The sequence below is a fragment of the Phytophthora cinnamomi genome (genome assembly GCF_018691715.1).
Source record: "Phytophthora cinnamomi strain GKB4 chromosome Unknown Contig92, whole genome shotgun sequence".
Classification (NCBI taxonomy): domain Eukaryota; phylum Oomycota; class Peronosporomycetes; order Peronosporales; family Peronosporaceae; genus Phytophthora; species Phytophthora cinnamomi.
The window spans coordinates 1162805-1173679 of record NW_027151025.1 but is presented as its reverse complement, the minus strand read 5'-3'; the positions used below and the strand labels follow the sequence as shown (position 1 = coordinate 1173679).

At 49.4% G+C, this 10875-nt stretch overlaps 3 protein-coding genes across 3 annotated transcripts; 1 reads left to right on the top strand and 2 right to left on the bottom strand.

Annotated features, from left to right (window-relative positions):
• Nucleotides 1–66: 66 nt before the first annotated feature.
• Nucleotides 67–858, bottom strand: IUM83_02906 (Glycoside hydrolase family 30 protein beta-glucosidase/xylosidase; the record flags this gene model as incomplete). The annotated part of the gene is made up of 2 exons (XM_067926865.1): nt 67–398; nt 729–858. The coding sequence occupies 2 exons, from the start codon at nt 856–858 to the stop codon at nt 67–69; spliced, it is 462 nt and encodes a 153-aa protein (XP_067784139.1).
• Nucleotides 859–1818: 960 nt separating this feature from the next.
• IUM83_02905 (SMP-30/Gluconolaconase/LRE-like region) lies at nt 1819–2919 on the bottom strand (the record flags this gene model as incomplete). The annotated part of the gene is made up of 1 exon (XM_067926864.1): nt 1819–2919. One exon carries the CDS (start codon nt 2917–2919, stop codon nt 1819–1821), a length of 1101 nt encoding a protein of 366 aa, XP_067784136.1.
• Nucleotides 2920–9480: 6561 nt separating this feature from the next.
• IUM83_02904 (necrosis inducing-like protein NPP1 type) lies at nt 9481–10263 on the top strand (the record flags this gene model as incomplete). Its single annotated transcript, XM_067926863.1, has 1 exon — nt 9481–10263. The coding sequence occupies one exon, from the start codon at nt 9481–9483 to the stop codon at nt 10261–10263; it is 783 nt and encodes a 260-aa protein (XP_067784137.1).
• Between the last annotated feature and the right edge of the window lie 612 nt (nt 10264–10875).

Here is a 10875-nt window from a genome sequence, read left to right as displayed (position 1 = left end):
CTGAACTCCGTCCTCGCCACGCGCCTTCTTTCCTGTGTTGGACCTCACAGTGCTGCTCACTTGTGCTTATGTGCTTGTAGGTTGGGTGCTGCGGCTATCGGCGGGTGTGGTGACAGCAGATGCGGGCACCATCGCGGCGGACCTGAGCGAAGAAGGGTCCGCAGTCAGCAAGTCCTGCAGCGGCCCACCAAACTGTATTGGCTCCTCGCCTGGCTCCACAAGCTCAGGAAGCTGGTTGAGCAGTGCTGCACAGGGCGCCGCCTGCATCACGAGAGCTACGGCGAGCGAGTGTAGCTGGTACGTGAGGAAGTCTTCCTTGTCAGGTACTAGCGTGAGCCCTTGTTCTTCGGCCGTCATAACCCTGAGAAGCCGCAGGTAGAATACGCCGTCCACTGATACTGACACATGTTGCATGCGTAGGTAGCCTACATCCGATGAGCGACCAAAGCAGTGCCACATGAGGCATGCCAACGCGGCGTCTTGGTAGTCAGAACTGACATGGGCAGTGCTATAAACATAGCGAATTAGAGAACCTAAGTCCTCTTTAGTACGTGGTGGCGTTTTGTTAACGATACCTCCTTTCACTCGTTTTAAGCAATGCTTATCTAGAGTATTTCCTTGTTTTAACAAGTTCATCTCCGTTGGCAAACACAGGTGTGGGAACTCGACAAAGAGCCACAGTTTAACGTTTCGATAATACGATGTCGCAGTATTACGAGCTAGCTTACCTTTCTTGCCGTCATTAGTGGCGAGATAGTAGCCGAAGCGGTCCATTGTGGCGGCCGACCGTTTGGTGGAGGGGTCCGCGAGCATGCTAGCACGGAACAACTCCATGCTAACACCCTCGACCTCCAGCATTCTGGCGAACGCGCTGATCGCCGTCGCGCCTTTTGGGTGTTCGTGGGAACAAACACAGAGAGGCTCATGCTTATCGCGACGCTCTTTATCGAATGCTATAGTGGTACTGGTGGTTGTCTGCCAGTGTCGTGCAACCTAGATTAACTTACGCATAGACTAGGAACGTGCCTGACTGTCAGAATCACAAAAGTATTTTCATAATATTTTCTACACTTGATTTCAGTATGACGATATCCATATTTTCCCGACAAATATTTGTAGGGAAGTGTAGGAAGCTGCACCCCTAACCCTAATTTAATTGATAGGCTGAATTTGCAACCTGAGGAGTATGATAGGCAAATATTTGCGTAGAGTCGGCCGCTGCGCACGCATCAGTCGGAAGACCACTATATTCATCCATATGAACACTGGTGAGCACGTGACGGCGCAACCTCAGGCGGAAGATGAGGGTCATGGATATCGCTTGGAAGCTAGACTTGGGCGTTGAGAACGTAAGAAGGCTGTCTGGGTGTTGCGAGGAAAATTGACGAATGAGTGAGTGAGCCTCACAAATACACAAATCATCCACTCCCCGTGGTTCTCAGCAGTACAAAATAGTGCTGTACCGACGGCGGGGTGAACTACTAAGAACAGATAGTACTAAGCTTTTGAAAAGTACCACTCTTTGGTTAGAAGGGTTATCATTTGTATAAAAGTTATGTGGTATTACAGCGCGGGTTTTGTTCTGTAGAACCCTCTGCCAATTGATTATATATTTCCAACATATCGGAAGGGTATTGGGTGTTCAAAAGTTTAGTACTATCTGCACTATCGTAGTAGATGGTACGACATTGCGCAAACTACTGATTACAATACTAATAGTACTGCTACTGTAGTACTGTTTTGTACTGCCCAGTCGGATTACTGTAAAACCCTGACCACCCACGCGCTGAGTGTAATAGGGACTCAAAACTGCACAACTTAGTGCTTGGAGCATCGCGGATCGCTGTCGGTGCCAAAGTCCTTGCACACTTCCCGCCCCAGCGCGTTAATACCTTCGACGACCCAAAGTCGGTAATCGGCGAACACGAAAACCTTGCCCGGGGCGAACGCAAAGTTGCTTGACGCCTCACCAATGTAAATCTTGCCGAGCAAAACTCCGTCAGAGTTCCACACGTGTACACCGTCGCCACAGCCAGCCCAGACGTTACCGTCTGTGTCCGTGTGCACACCGTCGGGGATCCCGCTGTCTGCCACTGCGAACATGCGCTTACTTCCGAGTCTCTTATTATTTATGACGTCGTAAGCGTAAATGGTGGCTGGGCGAGTGAGGTCCAGGTCCGATTCCCGAGCGCCAGTGTCAGACACATAGAGGGTACTGAAGTCTGGGGAGAACTCTAGACCATTCGGTTCTCGGAAACCGTCAGCGACGACCTGGACAACACCTGTCGACGGCTCAAAACGGTAGACCTGCCTGGGTAGTTGAGGCTCTGAGCGGAAGTTCTGGATGTAACCGTACTCTGGGTCCGTGAACCAGAGATCGCCCGTCACGGGATGTTGTCGAACATCGTTCACGCTTGTGAAGTTACGGCCATTGTAGCCGATGACCAGCGGTTCAGACGTGTTGGCGTTAACGTCCACAGCAACAAGCTGGGCATACGACTCGAGGTCACCCTGGTCGCACCAAACATGCTGTGGTGGCGTACATTTCAGGTCGGCGCCGGGCGGGTAGTACGATGAGCCTCCATTGGCCATCGTGAGACCCGCGAACTGAGTACTTCTAACGGATAAATCGTCGAGCGAGACGGCCGTGATGTTGATGTTGTCAGCGAGCGAGACATAGTTGGACGAGATGTAGAGGGTGTTGTCCTTCTTATTGTACACACCACCCTCGTGAAAGGCCTTCCAGTCCACGTTGGCGACCAATTGGGCTGAGGTGTTGGTGCCAATTACTTCCGCGAAGGATGTATCATATGACAGCAACGAGAGGGCCGGGTTGGTGGCGTTTCCGGCGTAAATCGAGGCGAGGTAGTCGGCGCCGCCGGTTGCAAGAGCGTGAAGGTCGACGTTGATGAGCGACATGCTTCGGAATCTTGGACTTGTGTCGGCTTGGAGAGTATTCGCTGGAAGCAGGAAAATTGCAGACTGAAAATGATCCCGAGGTCGGCTTCGGTAACCTGCTTGGCGCAAGCTTTGGGGGAACCGTGGACTCGACTGAGCTGTTTTGTCCAAACAACTGCACACCGGATTACGGTGTGCAGTTGTTTGAACGCCGGTGACCGGATGCACTCACGCAAGCTGCTGCAACGGATGTCGATCATTATTATAATAAGATTGTCTAGTGATTAGTCGTCCATACTATGTGGACCAGCTGTTGTTCTTGAATCACCTCCCCCAGGAACTTAATAAGTTTGTTGCCGACACTACGAAGCCCCTTCCGCCGCTGTGGTGTTGTATCTGCTACAGGCTTACGTCCGTGCACAGTATGTACAATATGAGGTTACGGTGGAAAGTAATACACCTCTAGCTTTATGGCTAAGGCCTCATCGACTTTCCACGACAACAATTGCTTGTCCTCTGGATCAATGTCACACAGTTTTATGTCATGACGTCGACTAGTCCCCTTCTCCCTACAATGATCTTGTGTTGGGATTGTGCCTGGCGAGATTCTCCGTCTCTCCTGCCTCCTTGCATTCATGGGGAAAGTTTTTGTTTTTGTCATTGAGGTACTGTATATTGATGCCACTTAACTTCTTGGCTAACGACAGCGATGACCTAGTCGATGGTCGTCTCTAACCAACCTCCCTACGTCGATGCCCTGAGTTGTTACACCCAGTGCTGTCCCCAGCCGTCAAGGTGGGGAGGCCTCGAACCCCGAAGAGTTCTCATCACTGTTGCGCTCCAGCCAGTGATCCACGTCACTAGCTGCATAGGAGTGAATATCCTCCCGAAGCAAGTTGGAGTCGATAACTCGATTGGGTTGCGTTGCGTGCTACGATTCATGGGGAAAGTGGTTGGCCGAGCTATGGCCATGATCGAATTCGCTACGACTCGGCGATCTCCACGCAAACTTGCCGCGTTCGACTGGGTGGTGCGTCAATTTCCAGCGATGAAGGGAAGAGTGGCACCGGACGCCCATCGTGAACTACCCAGCACTGGAGACCGGCATCACGAAAATCATTACTGGCGCCCGCTTGACAACTCGCGAACAAGATGCGTGCGAGACCTTCAGGTGTGCAGCTATTGCCCCGCCTACGGAGGAAACGACTCGCTCCTTTTTGGCGCCGGTCTTTTAGAAGGTGACTACCGCACGCACGAGCTATATGCAAGTGGCTTGTGTGCCACCGACGTCAAATGAGTGCGAGAGTTTTTTTTTTTTCGCGGGCAAAGATGGTCTACACCGACATGCGCAAGAGCATGGATGTCAACACGCTGGAGGTGTTGATGTTCCTTGCTTACAATATAGACTTCTGGGATGTTGGGAGTGTCCAGGCCATTAGGCGCAAGATGCGCAGTTAGCCTGTAGAATAATACAATAACTATTTCACCGCCATTTGAACGAGGACATACACGCAAAATTGCATATCGAGCAGCCCTGAGCGTGAAACCATCGGCCAGGATGAAGCTCCACTCGGACAAAATGGTGGCGTTTTACCAACGGAACAGGCGTAGTGTGGATGCGATGACGCCGTACATGATGAGGAATTTGGCAGAGGCAGACGACGTGGCTAGGCTGCATCTTCCCTCACGACAAGTATCCACCACGGATTTAACGGTCTGGGGTTGCTATTAAATGGCGACACTACTGATGCATCCGCGTCGCTCAAGGCAATACCAGCGTGAGCAATGTACAAAGCTCCGCAGTCATTTCCTCCATCGCCACACATGCCCGCCTCCGCTTCAGCTTCCATGCGCATTTTGACGCAATCAATTTTATCATCTGGAGTCATGAGACTGAAGATACGCACGTGAAAGAGAAGCTGGTTCATTTCTCGGGTGCCGCATTTTCGGTTCTGTACATGTTCTCCGTACGAATGTTCTCGCTGGACGTCTATTCTTTGCTGTCTTTTTCGTGAACTGCCACTGTTAATCCGTGCGCAAGTACGCTGGCGAGTTCCGCGACGACAACTACCTATTTGGCGAGCCCAATCTCATTATCGACAACGCACATACACACCATCAAAGGAGGATCTCCCGCAGCTGAAGGCGCTTATCGATAGCAACTTCCCTGGAATCGCTGTGGAGGTGTTCGATCATGAAAATGAAAACTTGCAGCGGAAATCCTGGATTCGTGGGCGTAAGAAACCGCGCATTCGGGGGAATCATAATTGCCACCCAAAGCCTGTGTTTGTTGTCGGCTTATTATACAAGACCATGGAATGGATGAATGAAAGTAGCCTTACATGTAGGATACAGCTCTGAAGCCTGGGCGAGATCAGAGTGAGCGAATACCTTTGATAAGCACAGTTGTCTTACATGATAGCGATTTTACCAGCTCAAACACGGACCTACATTTACATATCAAAGTCTTCCTACAAATTGAATCCACTAGCCGGGCGCCACCGCTACGCGAAGATACAAATGATTTCTTCGAAAATAATCCCATTCTTTAGCGGATTTCCCCCGACCAGTAAATCTCGGTTCATATTCCTACATATACCTTCGAAGTAAATGAATTGCTCGATTGCAGCCTACGGTTGCGTCACTGACCGAAGGCTGCATCAAGCAGCTTCTCCTTTTCGTGATGAATGATCGTTCCGGCTTAGCGCGCAAACCCGCCAGAACCAACTCAACGAGGCTTACTTCGATGTCATCACGTGGCATCTCGAAGTTTACTTGTTTGTACAGCACGCTAGCATGTCGTAATCGTGATAAAATAAAACATCATGGATTGGCAAACATGCGCCATCACGACCCTAAGGGCATCTATGTACACTGGGTGTGCATAAAACTAAACGTAAAATATTATACCATATTAGCCGTATGGTAGATCTACTCAAAATGAATGCTGGCAACGCTGCGACCGTGTAAAAACCGGGGTAGCTTTGCAGTGCAGAGTCTGCACCGGTGGTCGGACAGGCAAGTGAGTAAAACTGAAAGCTCCCTCTGCTCGCTACAGATTACAAGGGTCTGCTGCAGCGTCAGCGTCGGGCCTAGATGCAGACAGGTTGGGGCAGAAGCAGAGGTTGATGGAGCAGGTGAAGCTGCGAATGCAAATTGCGAAGAGATGTAGCTTGAGTGAGTGAGGTGGGAATCCAATATGTACTCGCTGAACGTTGTCCAACGATTTACTCCAAGCAGCAAACTTGCTCAAATCCGTTGCCACTAATTTTCTGAGCCACATGGTACATGTATAATTGTAGTAGGATTGGAATACATGTACATGGCACACTCTATCGGCACCGTTGGAAATATTATGTTGCAGCAACTTGACAACCGGTACCATCATGGTAATAGCCGTATCTTCGTAGACCTAGGGGACGTTTATTTCTTAAGGTCTATCCAACAACACTGCTGGATTTGTACCATATGGCATCGTCTATTTTTGCGTTTCGGTGCTGGTAAATTGACGTGCGCCATGGGTCGCCCATTGACCACTGGGCGTGTTGATAAAAAAAAAAAGTCGCCGGGCTCCGTGAGCAAAACGACGAAAAGTCATTGAAGGTGGCGGGTCCTTCTCGAACCGATGTCACAGAGTGGATCACATCAAGTTTGTTTGCACTGTCAACTTCAACCACACTGAATGGATTTGCAAGGGCGGGATTGCTAATGGACGATCGCGTTGTGGCTGCTGACGAAGCCGTTGAACCGGATACGGAGGGTCTAATCCAGTTGCTGAAGAGCTACAAACTGGCTGAAAAGGAAGACGACTCTGACGACGACATCGGAAGTGAATGCAGCTGCAGCGATAGCGAAGACTAATATAATTAAGCAGGTTACTGTAATTCCTAGCTTTTGTTAACCATATGAGGGCAATTCTTGTCGGTGTGTTGTCGTCTAGGACTACGGAAATACGGTATGTTGTCGGCCATTGTTTGGACTGGCGCATGTTCGCCAATCCACGATGTTTTATTTTATCACGATTACTGCACACCTAGAGTACTCAACCAACCAGTAAACAACTGGGATGGGACAAGATTTTCAACCATGCTGCCAGCGATGTCGGACACAAGTAGAATATTATATTATAAGCCCAAGTGAGCATGTGACCACGGGACTTATCAAATGACGACGAGACGGGCGGAGATGCCCTTAGTGATTACCGAAGAACCTGTGTTATCACATATACTTTAGCGTACCAACATAGACCAGATATTTGATGTCTTGTCTATCGAAACCGTACGATTGAATGCAGGGAGGAATCAAATGGAATCTATTGAATGTTAAGCTCTGTTATTATGCTTTGCAATGCGTTTGTCGTTTTCACCTATTGTTTTGCCCGAGTTATCATATCTGGCGCCCGATATAAAAACAGATGGCCATTAAATCCTCCAAGTTATAATCGCCAGCCTCGATATCGATCTCGCTTTACGCTATCTGTGGTCGAATTGCCGATCCAAAAACGAAATTCGGGCCGATTTGGTTTAAATCGCGATGTCTGTGTACGGATTATAATGCCGCGCTTTATATATATAACATATGCAATTGGACACTTACATCTGGACACCTGACGAGTGGTCGGCAGATCGCGCTGCTGATCTGTCGAAGCACCGCAGTTTCCGAAAACCTTCATCGTGCACAAGTGCAGCATGTACTCTCTCGACTACCGTTGGCGAGCCGTTTTTCTTATGCATGTGTATGGAATATGTATGCAGTATGTTATCGATATATTTGAGCCTAACGTGCGAGCACTGCAACGTTGGTACAAGTTGTTTTTGACCGATGGTGTGGTTGATGAAGGAGATCGAACTAACCGCTCGTCGCGTTGGCCGAACGACGTGGTCACCCGTTTTCGAAAGTACGTGAAAGCCCACCCTACATTTTATTTAGAGAAGCTACAGCAGTTCATACGAAACGCTTTTCCTAAAGTAAAATGGTAGCGTAGTGTCAACATGTGGTCTTACACGGCGGGGAGCTGCTCGCGCGACAGACAAGCGGAAAGCCCAGCGATACAGAAGCCGCTAGTGCACTCACAAACGAAGCTAACGAGCCATCAAACACGTTCAACAGATTAGTATTAGAGTCGCAAGGGCCGGAGACGCACTAAGTTTCAGTATGGTAGCGTAGCATCGACATGCGGTCTTACATGGCGGAGTGCAGCTCGCGCGACAGACAAGCGGAAAGCCCAGCGATACAGGAGCCGCTAGTGCACTCACAGACGAAGCTAACGAGCCGTTAAACACGTCCAACAGAGCCGTATCGGAGTAGCAGTGGCCGGCGACGTTACCTCGGTGTCCTGAGAACCAACGATGCGCCCGTTATATTTAGTAGGAAGAGGTGGTGCGACTTACCTACATCTGGAGGTCGATTTACTACCATGTCGCATGTTTATGTCTTCGAATTATTTTATCTCAGAGATCGATCTAAGCCCTAAATCCGAGCGACAAAATATCTGCAAACCACAATAAATCTCGGAACATAAGGTCAAAATCATCGCCTAGGCTGAAAGCACGTACAGTCTTATCTAGACATCCTGCACTGAGGACTTCGTCCAATTTAGCCGCTGGCTGCTCAGGATAGAAGTAGTTGCTAGTCTTCTCAATATCCTTGTAGGCAACCAAATGGTCTAAGAGGTTTATCTGTGTGACGCGGGGAAGGATGAAACAGTGTGCGTCCACGCCTTACGACCTTCGCCGCCTGGCAGACAAGGTCGTCTTGTGAACGTCGGGGCTGCTTGCGAGCCATCGGATGACAAAATGAACTCGGAAACATACAGTTCGAGGCCTGTATGTGGTGCACGGAGGTCCTTCCCGCGCAAACTCTGATTGGCTGTATCATTGGTGTATACCAGAACATATATAGTAGAATGTGATACCACAGGTTATTCGGTAATAATCACTGATTATCATGATGGTATCAGTGGTCACATTTGTATAATAGTTGCTGCAACATATTTTTTGCATCGCATCTCGAAGTCTACTTGTTTCGTTTCGAACTGAGGTACATTAGTGTCACTTAAACTACTTTGAGCTAACGACTGGTGATGACCTTGACGACAGACGTCTCTGACATCCGTCCTTGTGCTCCGGCGTTTATTAACCAGAGCTGCCCATAGATGTTAAAGTGTCGAGGCCGCGAGCCCCGAAGGGTTCTCTTGATCGTTGTGTTTCAGCCAGTATAAGCTTGATGTTGTTGATTGTGCCTCGCCGTGTTGGCACGCGTAGTCGTTACCACAGTACAACATTACTACGACTCGACGAAATACAAGTGTGTAACACATTAAAATAGTTAGTACCGCGCTTGAACAATAATCTTGCTCAAAGCGAAGTCAGTCTTGCTGCAAGACTGACTTCGCTACGGAGCTTGGCAGAAATAGAACTTACCAAGGTCCCATCCTAAGGAAGATCCTTCCCGTACCTTTCCAACTGGCAAAGTGTCGCGGGTGTACAGTACAACCGATTCTCTTCTGGTCCTGGCTAGCACAGCCATCAGACTCCGATTCGGAGACCATTTCAGTTTCAATCCTCCTGTGAACTGCACACCATGAACCTGCATTCGCTGCTTTTCATCACCATTACCGCCGCTACGCTCAGCGTTGTCGTAGTCGCCGACCCTATCGGTCACGATAAAGTGCAGCCGTTTGCACAGCCTGAACCCACCACCATATCTGAAAAGGCCGCCGTCAAGTTCAAACCAAGTCTTCATATCAAAAAAGCGTGCCATCCATACCCTGCTGTCAATGCCGCGGGGGAGACGAGTGGGGGTCTGAAGGGGTCCGGAGAACGCGATGGAGACTGCAAGGAGTCACCTCTAGGCTCGCAAGTGTACGGTCGAGCTGTTTGGTTCAAGGATCTCTGGGCCATCATGTATGCCTGGTACTTCCCCAAGGTCGTCTACTACGGGGTCTGGTCCAAGAACGGTCACCGACACAATTGGGCAAGCGCCGTTGTGTGGCTTGACAACCCTGCTGTCGAGACGCCGAAGATTCTCGCCGTGTCGGCTTCAAAACCGAACGGGAGATATCGTTTTTTGAAGAACGGCCCACAAGTGTGTGATCGCTGGTCGTGCACCCCACTCTTCACTGACGTCATCAACGGCAGCAGTGTCATGCTCGCATACGAAGAGGACTACGACGGCGATGGTAACTCGGTAACTCTGAATACAGACAGGAGCAAAGGCGAGTTCCAGGATCTCATTATGTGGGAACAAATGACTGACGAGGCACGCAACGCTTTGAGCCAAACAAATTTCGGGGAAAAGGCCAAGGTCCCTTTCATCGACGTGAACTTCAACGCAAGCCTCGAGGCGGCTCGTCTGTTCCGTTAACTTTGACCGCAACAACAGGAAAAATAGCTACAAGCGTTTCTACGTAGCTAGGCCAACATCGAACGACGCCAAAAGTAATCGCAAGTGCGAAACATCAGACAAACCGTTAGAGTATCGCGCCAATACATGTAGCCTCGTCACCTTCCAGAATACTTCACTGTAACGCGATACAAGTCAATGACTGAGTACTGTAGAAAGCTTCTGCGATCAAACCAGCTCCTTGGACCCTGCAATCATTTCTTTGATTTTGCTTTGGTGAGTGTTCGTGCTTTAATTTGGGAGACTTTCAAAGAGGCTGGATAAATAGCTTCATACCTGAAGATATCGCTTAACCTGACACGTCCAGGCCGCATTAAACATGCTGTCACGAGATTCTCGTAAAATCTCGCGAGATGAATGAAATTGTGTATTTGCGGCTAGCTACGGTGAATATTGCAGTAGCGCCAAGGTGATGGTAAGTTCGTTTAGAGCAACATTAGCAGCAGTCCTGTGAAGGGGCGGGGCTCTTGACGAGCAACCTCAAGGTGAACCAGCCACTGGAGTGAACCCATCGATATCTAGGGATGCATGTAAAGGCAGAGTTGAATAGGAAAACAGTGAATGAGCGGCAGC